Source organism: Podarcis raffonei, chromosome 9 (assembly GCF_027172205.1).
Source record: "Podarcis raffonei isolate rPodRaf1 chromosome 9, rPodRaf1.pri, whole genome shotgun sequence".
NCBI lineage: Eukaryota > Metazoa > Chordata > Lepidosauria > Squamata > Lacertidae > Podarcis > Podarcis raffonei.
The window spans coordinates 41949224-41968901 of record NC_070610.1 but is presented as its reverse complement, the minus strand read 5'-3'; the positions used below and the strand labels follow the sequence as shown (position 1 = coordinate 41968901).

The 19678-nt window shown below is 41.6% G+C and overlaps 1 protein-coding gene and 1 long non-coding RNA gene across 6 annotated transcripts in view; one reads left to right on the top strand and one right to left on the bottom strand.

Annotated features, from left to right (window-relative positions):
• The window catches only part of SH3D19 (SH3 domain containing 19), a 66013-nt gene that overhangs the window by 25540 nt on the left and 20795 nt on the right, over window positions 1–19678 (bottom strand). For 3 of the 5 annotated variants that reach the window (XM_053403129.1, XM_053403128.1, XM_053403127.1), the window contains exons 3-7: window positions 10572–10612; window positions 5521–5563; window positions 3731–3878; window positions 3331–3538; window positions 1743–2711 (exon numbers count right to left, since the gene is read on the bottom strand). In XM_053403129.1, coding sequence (XP_053259104.1) covers window positions 1743–2711; window positions 3331–3538; window positions 3731–3878; window positions 5521–5563; window positions 10572–10612 — 1409 coding nt within the window. Of the gene's footprint in view, window positions 1–1742; window positions 2712–3330; window positions 3539–3730; window positions 3879–5520; window positions 5564–6705; window positions 6747–10571; window positions 10613–19678 lie in introns of all 5 variants that reach the window. The other 2 variants (XM_053403131.1, XM_053403130.1) reach the window with 1 other exon arrangement.
• Window positions 9635–18808, top strand: LOC128420996 (uncharacterized). Its single transcript, XR_008332200.1, has 2 exons — window positions 9635–10415; window positions 16564–18808. It is a non-coding gene; the product is annotated as an uncharacterized LOC128420996 (long non-coding RNA).

Here is a 19678-nt window from a genome sequence, read left to right as displayed (position 1 = left end):
AGTCATTTACTACAAAAGGTCTCTAAGTGACTAACTTTAAGCTCCTGGTTGTTCTTTCGCAGCCACATCCTTACCCATCCCATACCTGATGTCAAGTGTGATATAGGTGAGCGTGGTTTGGAAAAACAGACTGGTGGGCCAAATCGGGACTCTGCACTGTGGATTGGTGGTTCTCCACCACTGCTGTAATGGGAAGAAGCAGCACATTCCATTCTGAGCCCTGGCCGTTTTCCTGTTTTTATTTTGCAGCTGACACTCAACATTCAATGGCTTCTGAGCATGCTCAGTCTTCGTTGGACTGTGTTTTGGGTTTGTTTGGTTTTTTGCTTTTGCCACCATAGGGTTTGGGGTTTTGTTATTAACTGCGGAACTCTCCTGTACTGCATATCTCACTAGGCACATTTGGATACCCACTGGGGGGAAAGTAGGGGTCTTCTCCCCCTATCTCTTATATTTCTCCTTTCATTGAACCTTTCAGCAGCATTTAGATTTTTGTATGAGCCAGAAAGCAGTAATTTCACACATAAAAATTCTCAAAACGCACCGAATATAAAAATTATGAAACATATCAACCGTGTTCCTCTGAATGGAGGGATCACTACTGTTGACATGTGATGAAAGTGATCTCTCAAAAGATCAACATGTAATGGCACTTTTATACTTAACACAAATGTATCCTCATGCAAAGAAATGCCTGCAAATCTTGTGCTATAAATCTCTAGAGGCTAAATGCATTAAAGTTTCTAACTACAAGTGTGTGTGTGTGTGTGTGTGTGTGTGTGTGTGTAAAATCTACTCAAATGTCTCGCATTATCACAATCATTCTTACAAGCAAGGGTAATTTTAATTGGGCACTCCCAATTAAATACACATATATGCTATTTATTCAGTGTATTTAGCAACTCACACTCTAAACTTCTTTGAACACCAGCTCCCAGTCCCAAGGCAAAATTCTCACTTGGTATTGGGTCTCAAGCTTTCTTTCAGTACAATATATATATAACCACTACATAAATGTACAGGAAAGCAACGTTAGTTGCTAAACTGAGGTTGTGGGCTTCATTAGGTTTTTAAGCAGAGGTTGTATGGTCATCTGTAATGGATGCTTTTGTGGATTGCAGGGGGTTGGGCTAGATGACGCTCGAGATCCCTTCCAACTCTACAAATCTATGGTTCTATGAGCCCTGATTCTTGAAACCATCCATCATAGATCAGTTATTATGCCAATGTTCCAGTAGCCCTGTTTTTTGAAATCTATTCCTATAACCAAGAACATTGATGCCAGGAGCCAAATAAATACAAGATTATATTGAATAACATCATATAAAATTTAAGAAGACAGGAATAAAAATAGAGAAAAAGAACAGAAATACTCTTTTTTGCATTTAAAAATTAAAACAAGAATGATTTAGGGAATTGTAAAGCAAAATTATTTTAAACATATACTAAAGGTACAAGTCCATATCTACATTGCCTGAGATGAAGTTGAAATACATTAGGAGAATATTATTTTACTGGTAATGTTTCAGTTCCACTACCCTAAAAGCCTGCAAGCTTATGGAATCAAACTTTAATTCCAGATTCTAGGCAGACACACTCACCTGTATACAGCTCAAATGAATGAATTTTGACCTTGATTTGATAGGTTTCCCAAACATACCAATGTTGTGATAAAAACAGGCATGCATATTCAGAACTGTAATCATTCTTATAGGAAATCCTTCCCTCTTCTTAAATCTTACCGGATTCTGACGGCGTAAGTTCCTGAGGAGTCCCGGCTGAGTTAGGGGGTAAAACATCATCATCAAAGCTAATCAGATCTCCTTCCGCAGGTGGCTTGCCCTGCCCTGGAGGTGCTGAGAGGCTGCTTGCAGAGGGCTCCGCCAGGGATCGAAAGGCATTAGACTGGGCAGCTACAGAGAGCCTAGGAGTAGCACTTATTGGCTTTAGTGGAAGCATAGGAAGAGCAGGACTTTCAAAAGAAACCGACTTCTTGGGAACAAGTGGCCGAGGAGCAGGAATGGGAGATTTTCTCTGTCCATTACTATTTTCTGAAGCTGACTGGCTTGTTGAACTAAGCAGTCCATTGCTACTGCTTTTTACAATGCCTGATTTTGGTTTCTTTGGCAATTCAGGCTTGGTTATGTTGCTCCCAGCTTCCTGAGGTTGTGGTTGCCTTTCCTGGGGAATGACCTTTAGTTTGCTTTCTGGCCACGAATCCCACTCACCTGAAGCTCTGTTGGCCACTGGCTTTGGGGCCACCACAGGTTTTTTTGCACTTATTATGGGTTTGGGGCCTATGGAGCGTGGAGATATTTCTGGCTTCTTTGTTTCGGTGTTTGCTTGCGATTCAAAAGCTTTAATCCGAGATAGTATGCTACTTTGGCTCTTATCTTTATCCATACTGTCCATATGAGTGTCCCAAAGGCTGTCATCTAGTAAGGACAGCAGCTGGATTGCCGGTGTGTCCTTTTCAGTCCTTGACTGGCTTGCTTCTTCCTGATTGTCTTGTGCGTTGCTTTGAGTATCTCTAACAAAAGGTTTCAGATTGCCTTTTGATCTTGGTTTTGGAACAGGACATATTACAGCATTAGGCTTCTCCTGACATGCCTGCTCCTCTTCCAACACAACTAGAAGTTCCTCATTTTTGGAAGGATTGCTGATCAGCAGAGATGATGAAGGTCTAGGTGGCTTTCGAGGAATTGGTACAGCTGCAAAACAAAATGGTACCTCCAATTCATTGGACAAATTTTAGAGGGGGAAAAGATACAATATCTTATTTTTTAAAAAGCCACTTGCAGTTTGCAAACACCATCTAAAAAGAGGCATTCTGCATTTTCTCACATGGAAGGGAAGGCTATTCTTTCAAGAAAATGCCTAACACAACACAGACATAAAAACAAAGAAATAGGTTTCTTCCTTCAGAACAATAGTTTTCCACCTATATGCAAATTTAATCTAGCAACTAATAAATTCATATTAACCAGCTAAGCTTTCTTTTGTTGTGTGGCATCCCTAATTCTGCTACATCTTAACTAATCACATTTATTTATGTCACTTTTCCCCCTGTGATGCCATTAATTCGTTTTTGTGAGCAGTGGTTTGGCTCTTGTCGGCGCATGTTCACATGCAAGTCATTTGTGTGAATGGGCTCCAGTTGTGAAAACTCAACCACAGCAATGCAACACACGCATAGAGAGATACTGCATTGGTCTGAACTGGATCTCCAACAACTCTTTAGGGAACACCTCATAATAGGATTTGCCTCATACAGCTGAACCCACGCAGCTGCTTTTAAATGTAATTCAGCTACAATTAAGAGTTATATACCTGGAGTGCTTTCGCATTCACAGAGACCATGCAGATTACTTTTCACATTTGTTCCTGGCAATTTGCTGATTATCTCTTCTGGAAAGTCAGTCTGTGTTGAAGATGTAGTGGTGCATCTAGCATTAACAGCACTGGAAGCATTATTGTTGCTAGGAGTGTTGACTTGCACTCGATTGATCTCTTTGATTACCTGCTCATAGGAAGGGGGCTGCAAAAGAAACACATGCAAATTCCACATGGCATGGTTTTGTTTCGCAAATGGAGCATTTCTGCATGCATACAAATCTGTCCCATGCCCCAAGCACTGAGGATAATTATTAATTCTGATATTGAAGTCATATCACCGTATCGTAGTCACCACATTAAAATCAGCCTAGAGGGAAACCCTCAACTTCCTCACCTCAGCTGAAACAAGGTCATTTGTTCTCCAAGGGGCCTGGGTGTGAGACGACTGAAAACCTAGCCCTTGCTGAGGGACATGATTTCCACCAGGAAACCAGGAGGATGGCCCAAGCGGCTCAGCTGCAACTATTGTGATTTCAGGGCGCCTGAAAAAGGTAAAAAAGAAAGATTAAACCAATGGCTATTGATGTAATTTGGAGATGTATTTTATGTAGATCTTCAGCACAGGACCCCTCTGGGCACCCAGTCTATCAAACAACAGTTTCCTAAGGTAAAGGTAAAGGGACCCCTGACCGTTAGGTCCAGTCATGGCCGACTCTGGGGTTGCGGCACTCATCTCACTTTATTGGCTGAGGGAGCCGGCGTACAGCTTCCGGGTCATGTGGCCAGCATGACTAAGCCGCTTCTGGCGAACCAGAGCAGCGCATGGAAACACTGTTTACCTTCCCGCCGGAGCGGTACCTATTTATCTACTTGCACTTTGATGTGCTTTCAAACTGCTAGGTTGGCAGGAAACAGTTTCCTACTTTCTGCAAATAACCAAGAACTCCACAGATATCAACAGAGTTCTCGAATCTTTGCCCTCTGTCATTTTGATTACCATACATTTTGATGTGTCCACCCATGAAAGACCATAAGAATTCTAAAAGCAAATTATCTGGGCTTAAGAGCATCTGTTGCTATGGTTCTTGGAGAACTATTTTGTGGCTTCGGCAATGATACATCTAGACACTACCAAAAGAGAGCCTACGGAGGGTGATTTCAGTACTTCTTTTCACACACTGGAATTCATTGCATGCTCATGAACCCCTGCAATATACAGAGTATTTATCTCCTAATAAACCACCCATGATAATATTAAGTATTTGCATTTCAAATTATGTATTTCATACTTAAGAAGAGTAACGGAGTCTACAGGATGAAAACAGACAGCATCACATAATGGTATTAACAGGTTAAAGAGCGCAGGAATTACTTTGCACTGCAGCTTAAAATATTATCACTAGAAAAATGATTTATTATGAATATTACAAAATTATTGTTCTTTTAAAATATTGGTTGACTGATAGTAAGTCCTCCTATGAACTCATATGGAAAAAACAAAACAAAACCACCTGCACTTGCTATAAAGGCTAAGGCAACAATGGAACAGCTCAAGTTTTACAACGAAAAGTTTTTATATTGTGACATTCGGGTATGTAAACAGGAGGAAAGTAGTAAGTGAAGAGAAAAGGAAAGGAAAGGAAAAGAGGAAAATGTGAGAAGTCAAGGGAATATAAAACCAAAACATGTAAATGTAGATTATTTGTCCCTTAGCACACTTTTGTACTTGCAGATGAGAAAGATGGATAAAAAGATGATTTTCCACAACCTTTTAAAATCATGTTTGCCAAGTGGCAGGTTTAGGAACAGGTGAGGTTCTTCCTGGTTAATTCCATGTCATTAATCTGGAACAAAAGGTTGTAGAAGCATGCATCAGGAAGCAGCCAACACAATCTGAGCAGTGGGGAGTTCCAAAGGAACTCAGCATAGGAAACAGGGCCAACTTTTTACACACTGAGGCATACTTTCAGTTAATTCAGTCCAGTGCATACTCTACTGGAAGAGTAACAGGTTTAAAATAAATTTTACAAGGCAAATGTGTTTGTGAGAGAGAGATAAAGAAACACGAGCACAGATTAGAGAGAAAGAGAGACCAGTTGACAACAAAAGCAGGATTAGACATACATTCTCAAACACATTTTATTACCAGGAGAACTGAATGAAATATCAATTATCACATCCTACCTTCTCTCTCTTTGCTGTTCACTGTGGCCAGATGTCCGAGAAGCTAGTTTGAAAAGACGTCAACAGTTAATTTGGTCTAGTACAGGCATAACATTTATATTTCAATACCCAAATTCTTGCCAAATTACTCGAGAGAAACTGATTGTAGTGAAATTTGTTTATCAGTAAAATCATTCACAGGGATTGTTAAATTCAACATAAAATATGTTTGTTAAGGCTAGTCCTTGAATGGCATCTCGAGTGAAATTAAAAGAATTTTCACAAAGCACATCTCATGGTTTGGAGGACAACATAAAAATGTTAAATCCGAAACTGGTTTTGTAACGCGGTATTAAAAGACAAGGCTGCACGCTTGAACAACAAGGTTATGAAAAAATACAGAAGCAATGCTCCAGTCCAGTGAGCATACAGATCTCTTGAGCTTGTCAGGAAGCCAGATTAATTTCCAAGAGACAGAGAGAGAGAGAGAAAATCTTTAATTGCAAAAGTATGTGTGCCCAGAACTGCTTTCCATCATTTAAATTATTGAGAGAATGCTTTAAATGGAGGGTATCTGTATGAAATTCACAATTCCCTCTTGGAAATCACAGAATTTGGGGTGCTTACATTTTAATCCAGACTTCTAAATTTAAAAAGAGTGTGTGTTGCTCTGTACATTCCCACTCTTCAGAAGTTCCTCCTAATATTCTTCTTCTCAAAAGACAGAGAGGGAGCCCTGCAGTCACTGCAGCTCTATTATATATCAGGTTCTATCACGAATATTGAACAAAGTTAATGATAGTTATGTTTTTAATGCATTTTTATTAAGTAAAACAATCCCACTACAGCAGGTACAATATAGTACCACGCAGATGTTTTGGACTACAACTTCCATCAGCCCCATCATCACGGCCAATGGTGAGGATGTTGAGAGCTGTACATAGTCCAAGCATCTCTGCGCTATAGCCTCACCTCAACCTATTTTTATTAGCATTATTTAAACCGTACTTGAATGCATCCTTTTACATAGGTCTCATATAAATAATACAACAAAGAATTAACCAGGAGGATGCTTCTGCAGCAGTGGAATTTAAGAGAGCAAGTTTGGTCTTCTCGTGCAGAAGCAAGCTACCCTAATTACGCCACTGCAGATGGATCAGCAAAAATCAGCAAAGCAGCAGCTGGGAAAGGACAGCGCAGACATACCTCTTCCACGGGGCATATTTGATGTGCACTATTCATGAGTGCTGAAGGAAAAAGAGAAGGGGTTACAGCAGAAGAAAGAAACCATGCTAGTAGTAAAGATCCACTGGGTTTCTATCGTTAGTCACACAAAGACGTCACTGTAGTATTCCCCCTGCCTCCAAGGAACACTCCAGCAATCATTTGCCAATTTTAAAATTTAGAAAAAATATTTTATATATATATATATATATATATATATATATATATATATATATATGAGAAGGGACGCGGGTGGCGCTGTGGGTTAAACCACAAAGCCTAGGACTTGCCGATGAAAAGGTCGGTGGTTCGAATCCCCGCGATGGGGTGAGCTCCTATTGCTCGGTCCCAGCTCCTGCCAACCTAGCAGTTCAAAAGCACGTCAAAGTGCAAGTAGATAAATAGGTACTGCTCCGGCAGGAAGGTAAACAGCGTTTCCGTGCGCTGTTCTGGTTCGCCAGAAGCAGCTTAGTCATGCTGGCCACATGACCCGGAAGCTGTACGCCAGCTCCCTTGGCCAGTAAAGCGAGATGAGCACCGCAACCCCAGATTCGGCCACGACTGGACCTAATGGTCAGGGGTCCCTTTACCTTTATATATATATATATATATATGGGGCTTCTTTCTCCACCTCAAAAGGAATCAGAACCTTCCTATTTGGTTTAACAGTAGAATTCATCAGGTTCAACTGACCTTGCTTTGGAGTTCCCAGGAATAAAAAAAGTTATCTAATATGATTCAAAATTGCTGTGCTTGATTCTGCTATTCAAATGAATGGTAACAGGCCACTGGAGATAAAAGGATTGTTTCAAGCAGGTATCAGCAATAGATCCTTAGGTCCTTCTCTTATTGACCTTTAGTCTCAAAGAAGCCTTTCTGGATTTAGATGAGGATTTAAAAACATTCCTTCTATGCCGCGCTTTAACCTTATACTCACTGACCAATGGGACTATGTTATGCTTGATGTGACACTGTACATCGCCCATTCTAGGAACCTGTTGACTTATAAAGCACTGAACTGGCTGCCAGTGAGCTATTGGGCCCAATTCAAGGTGTTAGAATAAAACCCTGAATGACTTGGGGCTCAAAGAGTACCTCCCCCAGTATCAATCATCTCAGACCCAATGAGCAGCAGATCAGGCCTTGTTGGAGGCACTGCCCAGTTGACACTGACTCACGGCAAGGCCTCTGGTGGTTCCCCATTTGCAGAATACCATCTCTAGAGAGGTGCTTCTGTCACCATCATAATTAACTTTGAGGATGTATTTGAAACCATTTCTGTTTACCCAGGCATTGGGTGGCTAAAATATACTGGTCCTCACAACCCAAATATCACTGGATGGGGCAATGTTTTTAGCTGTAACCATTTTTAGAATGCTTTAACTGCCTTGTAATTTGGTTTTGTTTTTGTTTTAAGTTGTGGATCTGTTTTCTGAGCTCCTTTGGCAGGAAGGGTGGGATATGAATTCAAATAAATACTAAATACTCTTATTTCTGAAGCAGAAGTTTTTTCTAGTTTTTGTTCTGCAGCCTGGTTGGCATTGATATCAAGAGATGAAGGCTGGGAGTTCAGAGTATGCCTTAAGACCTGAGCAGGTACTTTGCAATTTTTCCTGGATTCAAACCTTCTCAAATCAATGCTGAACCTGCTCCCAGAAAACTGGGTCCAGACACATACTTTATAACAAGCCAAACCACATCTTAGCTTAAAGCAGCACAGTATGGTCTTTAATTTCTATGGGATATGGATTAAGTTGTGTATAAGCAAGTGGCATCTAAGTATTACCAATATCAGTTGCTACTAAAGGGCAGTTCATAATATTATCCATGGGGAAAGGAACTTTGATGCATGATAAAAGGAATGTGAAACATTGTTCTTTGCAGGCCAATTTATTCAATATCCAGAACAGGAATCCTGTAGCAAACATAGGTTTTTTAATACCGGATTTTCTATACATCTTAATATGTTATTTTGATACCTAATTTTATGAAACTGTATTTAGTTCACCTAAAAAGGTAAAGGTAAAGGACCCCTGACAGTTAAGTCCAGTCGCATACGACTCTGGGGTTGCGGCGCTCATCTCGCTTTACAGGCCGAGGGACCCAGTGTTTGTCCGCTCCACAGACAGTTTTTTCCGGGTCATGTGGCCAGCATGACTAAGCCGCTTCTGGCGCAACGGAACACTGAAACCAGAGCAGTGCACGGAAATGCTGTTTACCTTCCTGCCGGAGTGGTACCTACCGGTATTTATCTACTTGCACTTTTTGGCGTGCTTTCAAACTGCTAGGTTGGCAGGAGCTGGGACTGAGCAACGTGAGCTCACCCCGTCGCAGGGATTCGAACCGCCGACCTTCTGATTGGCAAGCCCAAGAGGCTCAGTGGTTTAGATCACAGCGCCACCTATCTACAGAGTAATAATAGGGACCAAAAACTAGAGTAACTCTTGGACACAGGCAAAAAAAAGTTTGGAAAAAGTTGTTTTTATATGGAATCAGTCATGGGGAATACATTTGTGATACATGCAAAATATGGTTAGTGCAAGACAAAACAAATGAAACAAGGGAAGTAATTCCTGGTAAGCATTAACTCCAGCTAGTTAGAGAGAATGAAGTACTGATATAAAGAACGGGAGAGTTCAGAATCGTTGATTGAAAAGGAAGAAAATGGGATAGTTTCATTTCAAACTTGGCCAGACTTGGGTTAGCCTGCAGTTCATTCATCAAAGTAGGGTGTGATCCCATCCCACATACTAAAGATGGCACAGGTCGTATTTCAATCTTCTTGGCCAGAGCTGCTTCATCTTTACTCATGCCAGAGTACTGTTCGTACAGCTGGGAGAGGTGGCAGGCAGGCACTTAGAGAACTTCCTTCCTTCCTACCTTCCTTCCTTCCTTCCTTCCTTGGAAGGAGAAGAAACTCTCTTTGGAAGAACCTTCTTCTCCCAACTCCACAAACAGGTCTAGCCTGTATGTGAGCGACTTTTCGAAATACTGATGTAACAGTGCTCCTGATGTAGTTCTACATCATACTTCCTCAACCTCGGCCCTCCAGATATTTTTGGTCTACAACTCCCATGATCCCTAGCTAGCAGGACCAGTGGTCAGGGATGGTGGGAATTGTAGTCTCAAAACATCTGGAGGGCCAGGGTTAAGGAAGCCTGTTCTACATTGCCTGAGAAGTAGGAGGATAGTTTTATGTCGAGCCAAAACGAAGTGGAGCAGCATTGCTCCCACTTTCTGTCATGCATTGGTGAGAAGAATAGAAAATGGCCTTTAATGTAGCCGCTTAGGATGGGGAGAGAAAGTAAGGACATTCCATTAGCTTGCCTAGACAAGCTACCACCCAACCCTTGCCTTCTTGGACTCCCAACAGAAGCCAACCATTCTGCTTAGCAGGGAGGGACAGACCTTTCCTTTCAACCATTTTAACTTAGCAGCCTGTGCTCCTTTAAGCTTCCCACAGGCACAGTGGTGAGCCATGGTGGGTAAATAATGTGAGACAAGATCAGTCTGGCTAGGCTCTTATGTTCTTAAGAACCCCTGAATTTGTACACTCCCTCTTTCTCCTCCCTCTCTAGCACAGCAGTGAGGAGGAGTTTGGAAACTTTCACTTCCAGTTCAGACTAATTGGCTGAGTCCTTTGAGTATTTATCTTAATTGTGGAAGCAAGACAACTTCAAGCCATGGTGCAGGTAAAGAAATGTTAGTTTGGCAGCTACTTCTCAACAACTACAAGACAAAACAAATGCATTTGCAATCTGCTTAATGAAGCTACAATCATTTTCGTTGTCATAAAAGTTAAGACACCTGCTCAGAAGGTGTAGAAAGCAGTCTGAAAGTATACTTACTTCTCTTGATTGCTGCTTTAATGGATGACAGGGGGCCTTGGCTTGAAAAGGAGAAGACAACAAAACAAAACAAAACAAAACAAAACAAAATATCAGTACCCATTGTCCTAAAAGGTAACAGAAAAACAGGAGGGAATTCTTCTACACACATCCCTAATTATCACTACCTATAAAATTGTTCATTTTGTAGCGAACTGAAATTCTAGTTTATTTACTGAAGTAAATAAAAGTAGGGAAACTACTGTGGAATCATTGCACAATACCAAAAGAAGACCAATCTTATCTCTTTCTGATAATTTTAACAAGTGTGGTTGATTGCAGTTCAAAGTCATTTTTTCCAGCTACGATGACATTTTCCATTTACTACTTCCTTCAAAAGCCCTCATTCCTTTAATGGGAAATTTAAAAAAAGTATTCAATGGAAAATCTAGAGGATATGGTGCAAGGAAAAATGGAACTATGTAGAACTATTCTTTCCAACAATGGGCTCCATCTCCCCTATACCGGTGTGCTAAGGCTCCTTTATGAGCTCAAGCTTGCCAACACCTGTTTATAGGAGCGAAGTTCACAAACTGACCAAAACTGTCTATGGAAAGCCCCAGCAAAGATGTAGGGATTGTTCCACTGGGTACTGGAAAAGCTGTATGCATCCAATCTTAAAACCTGCTGCTTCAGGAAACCAGTATTTTAATGGGGTATGCAACAGCTTGAAACAAGACATCATACTCAGGGATAAATCCTAGGAATAAGGCAGGGATTGCTCTGAGATAATGAGCACCGGCAGCCTCAGTCTCTTTACTTAATTTGGAATAGAGAGCTATTTCCCCCCATTATTACAATAACAATTACTCAACCTTTGGTGTGTCAGGTCCCCCTGACCTCACATGGAGAAGGCAATAATAAAAAAATCCTTCTTTCACTGTTCTACCTCTGTACCCCTATGAGTTCTTGATGTCCTCGTCATTTCAGGACTTAAAATTTAAATTCCATATCTATCTTACAAGGATAAAAGTCCTATTTTAGGCCTGTTCAGTACTAGGTTCAGTTTTTATTTTCTTTGCCTCAAGGAGGAGAAAAGCAACCAGATCCAAAACATAATAACAGATCCCAAAGACTTAACCATTTCCCCCTGTACAAGTGAGGCACAAGCAAAACGTATTTTAATTTCCTTGTCGCCAGAGTGAAGAGCAACAGAGTCTGGGACAGTCAGTGCCTTCCCTTTTAAATAAACTTCAGTTTTGTATTCCAAAACGCGGGAAGAGATTTAAAAAAAAATCTCCTGCTCTAAATGTGAGCAGAAGGTCTGCCAGATCACTATTCTCTCATGCAACAGAATTAATGCTAGAATTCTTAAGATGGGACAATGGAATGCAACACTTCAGACTGAAAGTGCAGTAGCACATTTTAAGAACGTAAGAATGTTGGCTATTTGCAGTTTAGTAGCGCAGAGAGCTTGCTGGGGAGACCATGCATTAAAAAATAAAGGACTCAAAAATAACTTAAACTAGGTTTTAATAAGAAAAACAAAAACTCCTTTTACACTAAATACATTAACAACCAAACCAGACCCAACCACCAACCCATCCCCCAGGGTAATGGGAGAGTTAGGTGCTACTCCTTATATCCTACACCCAAATGCTGACACACCTTAATCAAATACAACTCAGCAGCACCTGCTATGCTTCACAGCTGTAAAGCTGGGTCTCGTTATCTTACTCTGGCCCTTGCTCTGGCCCCTTAAAGACATACACATCGGGTGCAACAATGATGAACCTTTACATTTAAATAAACCATTCAACATTTCCCCTGCGGTTCATCATTGTGGAACAAAAACATAAAGCATATTTTGTACATGTCTTTCATGTGTAACCTTTGGAAGTGCTTTAGTAAAAATGTCCGCAATTTGATTGTCACCTGGAACATATTCAAATACAATCATTTCGTCAGCAATTAGTTTCTTTACAAACTGTAAACGTAACCTTAAGACTCTAGTGCGCTGCGTATTGGTCTCTGAACACAGGATAGCAAGTCCGCTCTGGGAATCAAGGTAAACTTTTACTGGTAGTGTTACTTGCATCTGTAGGTCTGCAAATACTTGCAGATACCATTCTACATCACGAGTGGCCTGAACGCATGCACATAATTCACTCTCTGTTGTGGAGAGACAAATAATGGTTTGTGTCTGGGACTTCCATTCAAATGGACAACCGTTATAACAAAACACCATACCAGACACACCCCTGCAATTATTTTGTTCCACTGCATGAGATGCATCGCAGAAAATTTCAAAACCTTTGTCAATACTTGTTGTAAACTGCAACCTATAATGTTTGGTGTGTTTAAGATACATTACCACTCTCTTAAGAGCAGAGAAACATTGCTTAGTGGGCTTTTCCACATTGTGATGCATCTTTTAACAAAAGCTTAACTGTTTCATATTTTACGCTTGGTGAATAACACAAATCATAATCTTCGCCTGGAATTTGTTGAAAACCCCTAGCAACTAATTTTGCTTTGTACCTTACAACTTCATTTTTGTCATTCATTTTAACTCTATAAACCCATTTTGAATCAATAAGTCTCATATCTGGGGTTTGTGGTACAAGAGACCAAGTGTTATGCTCTTTTAAAGAAGCTATCTCAGAGTTCATAGCTTTATACCAATTTGCAGCTTGTTGCTTAGGTAATTTCTGAACATCATTGTAGCTTTTTGGCTCAAAAACTGCCTTACTGGCATACACAGTATTAAAATGTTCATCTGCAAAACGTTGTGGCTTCTGCCTCTTTCTATCTGAACGTCTTAGTCCAGAAGGAGAGTCAGACTCCTCAGACTTAATGGGACTAAGTGAACCACTAGTTTCAGGTTGTAAATCATTGTCAGATTGAAGAGATGCCTGTAAGCTAAGCTCACGATCAGAAAAGTCAAGAGAATCTAACCTCCCCTCGGGTGCCTGTGACTTTAAATCATCAAACAAATCAGATTCAACAGACTTTTTGTCTTTTTCCATTAATTCAGAAGCACCATTTCCTGCTGCTGCTGCTGCTTCCTCTTCTTCCTCAGTATTATCTATACCATCAGTATCTTGGAAGACAGCAACTCCATTCCAATTTACAGTTTGTATCATGCTTCTGGTAATATGAAATTTGCCAGTTGCTGGTATGTAAATTCTGTACGCCCCCTGCTGGTAGCCCATTAATTTTCCCTGGACACTACGTTCACCCAATTTCTGCTTAGCGGGATAATGCATAATTACATCTGAACCCCAAATGCGTAGGTATTTCAGATTAGGGCGTTTTTTAAACAGCTTCTCATAGGGGGTGACATCTAAACCAGAATGATAACTGCGATTTCTAACATAACAAAACGCATTAAGCGCTTCAGCCCAAAAGTCTTTGGGCAGATTAGCATCGTGCAGATACGTTTTAACCCCTGCCTGCAGGTCTCGCTGCACAACAAGCCCATTTTGCCAGGGACTGCGGGGGCAAGATAACTCATGAGTAGTCCCCTGCGCTTCCAGGAATTTCTCAAAATCCTCAGAAACAAATTCCCCACCCCGGTCAGAAAACAGGTTCTTAATTGGTTTGTTAAAGTGCGTTTTTACCCAGTTGCAAAAAACTTTGTACTTCTCAAATGCTTGGGACTTCTCAGCTATGGCATAAGTCCAACAATATCTACTATACTGGTCTATCAGAGTAAGCCAGTACTTAGAACCTCCTAATGATGGTGGGAGTGGCCCAACTAAATCACAATGTACACGCTCAAATGGCTCAGTTACTTTCCTATCTGAGCACCTACCCTTGCGTGCAACCTTAATCTTATTCTTGCAACAGGATAGACATTGCATAAAGAATTTACATGGTTTTAAGTTGAGGCCATTAACAATATTCTTTGTCTTAATTACATCAGCAAAATTCAGGTGTCCCAGAATTCTGTGTGCCTCATGGACACACCCGGAATGAGGCCTTACATTCCTCAACCCCTGGCTTGACTGTGCTGCTCTGCAGTTTATAGGCAATTGTGAGTAGGTGCGAAAATACAGTCTATATAAACCATCAGATTCCCGGGCATATAATAGACGTTTGTTCCCATCGAAAAACTCACACATTGACTTTAAGAAACGCACAGTTATGCCTTGACGAGCAAAGCACCTTACTGACAATAAATTGTCCACTGACGGGCAGTAAATGCAGTTCGCTATTGTGATGTTTAAAGAGTCAAGTTTAACAGTACCCCTGCCAAGCGACTGCAAGACTTGTGAATTGGCTAAATGTACATTACCAATTTCCTCTTCGAAAGAAATAAACAAGCTTCGATCGTTGCAAATATGCTGAGATGCTCCTGAGTCCACAACAAAAGACTTCCACTTGGCACGTTTAAGTCTTTTACGATCTGTTGTCCTAGCATGGAAAACTCGCGGCTCGTTTCTGTCTCTACTATACGATGTCGGCTGCTGGGCTGACAACCGTGACTGATGAACAGAAACAGGCTTGGGAGTACTTTGCTTTCTTTTGGATCTGCAGTCCTTTGCAAAATGTCCTTGCTTACTGCAGAACCAACAACGCTTTGCAGCTTTAAATGCAGTTGTATCACCACAAGTTTGCATATGGCGTTCCTCATTACTTCTGGAAATAGGAGTGCTTATGGCACAAGCCTCCCTTCTGTCCAACTCGCCCATTAATCTTGCCGTCACCCCTTCCACAGTTAATTGTGCTGGTGGAACAGCAGATATCTGGCTAGCTATACCATCGAAGTCCTCATTAAGGGAACAAAGAATGATAAAAACATACTGAATATCAGGTATGTCCATGTCCCTTCGAATTAATTCGCCGCGTATTGCCTCCAGACGTCTCAAGTGTGCTGCCAAATCACCACCAGGCTGCAACTTCGTCTGGTACAACTGCTTGAAAAACGTCAATGCAGATGCTGACTCTTTTCTAACATGCACTGCTGCAAGACTGTCCCACATTTCTTTGGCAGTTTTCTTATTTCTTATATAGACTACTTGCTGGTCGCTGACTGCCAAATTAATTATCGCCCTGGCTTTTGCATCTCCTTTCGACCAAGCATTAGTCACAGGGTCAGGAGGGTCATCAGTTACATAGGTCCATACTTCTCTAGAGGTCAAAAGCGCCTCCACCCGAAAAGACCATAAACTATAGTTCTCATCTGTTAGCTGTGGGAAGACCAGAGCCTTCTCAGCTTCAGGAACCCGGTCAACCATTCTGGAACTCTTCCAGACCCACAGAACTACGCTAACAGGAGAAGGAGTTTTCAAACCTTTCTCAGAGTCCAAAAATATGCAGTCATCCACTCAGCAGCTGGGCCCATAACCAAAGATGTTGGCTATTTGCAGTTTAGTAGCGCAGAGAGCTTGCTGGGGAGACCATGCATTAAAAAATAAAGGACTCAAAAATAACTTAAACTAGGTTTTAATAAGAAAAACAAAAACTCCTTTTACACTAAATACATTAACAACCAAACCAGACCCAACCACCAACCCATCCCCCAGGGTAATGGGAGAGTTAGGTGCTACTCCTTATATCCTACACCCAAATGCTGACACACCTTAATCAAATACAACTCAGCAGCACCTGCTATGCTTCACAGCTGTAAAGCTGGGTCTCGTTATCTTACTCTGGCCCTTGCTCTGGCCCCTTAAAGACATACACATCGGGTGCAACAATGATGAACCTTTACATTTAAATAAACCATTCAACAAAGAAGAGCTCTGCTAGATCCGGCCAATGACCAATTGAGTCCACCATTCTGCTGAAGCATGCAAGCAGAATCCAACAGTCCTCTCCCCTCCTGTGGTTTCCAGCAACTGGTATTCAGAAACATACTACCTCTGACAGTGGAGGTAGAACATTGAAAGTAGACAATGTTTTTGAATGCTCCTTTACTGAACCCCCAGCTCCCTGCAAGCAGAAAAGTAGCACAACAGGCAGCAGGCTATATTAGAATCAGATGTGTTTTCTTATTTTCTTACAGGATTCCCTTCCTGCCACACCCCCCAAAAATGGTATTCTCACCATCGATCACAAATGGTACGGTCTGCCAGCTCCAGGCAAAAATCAGATCCTGTGATGCAGACGAAAGGATCTTTCCCCTCAACAACAACACACACAAGCCTTACAAACCGGAGCTGCTCATTTCCAAGCAACAGGGGAGAAAACTATGCCAAAACATCTGTTGATGTTCCCATGATGACCGAGAGGGTTAAACAGCCCTGTGATTGATTTGAGTTGGCTTTCACAGGAGTGAGTCATTGGGTGGTTTCTTGGCCCTTTACCTCTTGCACAATTCAATCTATAACTCCAGTTAAACTTTAGTTTGCAAATAAGGGTCGTAAACATTTTTTACTTTCTATATTCTATATACTTTCTGTTTCCATTGTATACCAATATTCCTTTGAGTGTATATAATTATGTATTGCGCTTCGTGAGTGTTAGCTGCAATCTACCCTGATTAGTTTAGCTTTTAAACACTAGTTCAAGCTTGAATAGTTTGTGGTTTCAGCACACTATTAAAAGGATCACATTAATCATAAGCCCTCACCCATTTCAACATCGTGCAACAATAACAGTAATCATTGGGATAAAAGCTTTACATTAGACACCATGGGTTGCACACCAACATCACCACAATAACACAGATGTCTCTTGGAAACAATAACATCACACACACAAAAATGGTATTCTGCCCAATTTGTGCGTAATAGAAAAGAAAAAAACAAACAAATTATTTTTAGCAACAAAGTCCCATGCCACTATAAAATGTTGACAGATTTATGATACCATGAAGCATAGTTTTGTGCACCAGAGCCCAACATGTCTTTGTCATGTGCAAAAAGGAGTTCTCTAAATGAGCTTGCAAAATCAACCAACCAGCAACCAGTTCCTCTTGCCTTTGAATTTTGTATTTAAAGGAGACACTGTTTATGCTGCAACAGACTAACCTAGCTAGCCTTCTGGAATCTGTTACCAGTGATACTTTAAGATGAACCAGTATTTCAAAAAGCAAAAGTTATCTCTCCACACAGCAACAACTTGTTCCAAGTAGCTGCTGACTCAGTTGAGTTACACCCTTTATGGCATTAGAAACACAAACTTGTCAGAGTGTGACCTTTGAAGAAGATGCCTGGCTCAGAAATTCTAAATTGGTGTAATACAACCACACCTCTTCTAAACTTGCCTTTCCAGATGCAGCAACATTGCATGCAGAGCTGTACTAATGAAACGCCAAACTTTGCTGTGCTAACTCTCCATGACTACATTTCTACCATACCAGAAAGGAATATTCACCAGAAAAAAATACCTCTAACAAAGCAAAACCCTCTTACACCCCAACTTGAAATGCAGTCATCAAAACTGTTAATGTTGACTATCTTTCCTCCACTTCCACATACAGCAGGACAGCCAGAAATATTTAGGCTGAAGTAGCCCTATGAGCATCAGAGGCATCTGTCTGGGAGGAGGAAGGGGACATGGGAAGATCAATATACCAACAACGTGTCCCTGAACTGCATCTGATACCTACAGTGGTCATGGAAATGAAATGCCAAATTACCATATTTTTCCATCTATAAGGCGCTCCCATGCATAAGACACCCCCTATTTTGGGGGACTCAAATTTAAGAAAATGTGGGGAGATATATCCATGTATAAGATGCCCCCCTAATTTTTGACATTATTTTTTTAGGGGGAAAACCTAGTCTTATACACAGAAAAAGACGGTGTGTTAATTGCATGTATCAAAATATACAAAGCAGAGGTGTCTCTTGGGCACTTAAATGTACTTTCAACGCAGCCTTTAGAAAGTAATTTTGCCTTCAGTTTCCTAAAATGTTAGCTATGAGAGGGCCTCTATTCTATGGTGTCAGGAGGTCATCAAATAATCTGCCTTGGAAATTCGCTTCTCTTTCTGTTCCAATTTATGCATTCCTAAATTACAGCTCTCCATTCATTTTAGCGATGCTTTTCAAACAAAACTCCAGTTATTTGAATGTCATCTGGACTAGATAATAATATACGGTACTGTATTATAAGGTAAAATACCAAGCAAGGAATCACAATTCTTTTTTGTTCTGGAAAACTACATGTATCTCTAATAATATGCTGAAAGCAAACTGGAAAGAGGCTACATTACGAGTGAGGTTACTACAAGGCAAGATGGGGAAAGAGGCCAAAGTTCTGCAGCAAATGCTTATGTGGAAGAGAAAGAAAAGCAGTGTGGAGGTGCAAAATAGCCCACTAGACAGACACCAGGACCGTCTTCAGCAGATGCGGTACCAGGGTGCAAATATCCGCCCAGTGCCCCCAAATTACCACGGATAGTGTTGGGGTGGCCGTAGCTGCGCACTGCCAGCTATTGGGGGGGGGCGCAACTCTCCCCCATGCCATTGCGGGAGAGCGATCCACGCAGATGCTTGGGAGGGAAGCTGCATGCCCACCAGCCATATGGTTGGTGGGGTGCAGCTTCCATCCTAAGCCTCTGTTGGGATCACTCTCCTCCCGAGGAGGCTTGGGAGGGAAGGTGCACCCCCGCTAGCCTTATGGTTGGCGGGGCACAGCTGGAGGGCGTGCAAGGAAAGGGGAGGCCGCCAGCAAAGCCGTGCAGCTCCACCACTTGCTGGGGTGCCCCTGAAAGGCAGGCGCCCTGGCGCGACGCACCACTAAGCCCTGTGGGAAAAACGGCTCTGACAGACACAGCCTGAGATTTGTGGCTGACTGAAGGACATTAAGGGGAATGCTCTCTGGGGAATCAATGCTGCTGTCCATTGCTTGACCATTTTCCATGCTGACTTTTATGCTTATAAACAAGCACATTTTACAAAAGGCACAGTCTCCAGTAATCTCTCAACAAGCCCTGTAGTCCTATCTCTGAACTTCCCATTGCCTCAGAAAGGAGGGTGGGGGGATTCCTAACAATAGGAGCAGCCATTACAGAGGGAGGCTCCAACTGTGCTGCTTGGCTGCGTTGCTCATCCAATAAGGAGTCTAAGAACGACTGGTGGGTGGAGCTTGCATGCCTTGTGCCGATCAAATCGGCCGTGTTGCCTGGGGACTCGCCTTTGCTCAGTGCTTCCCAGCGGAGAGGTGACGGT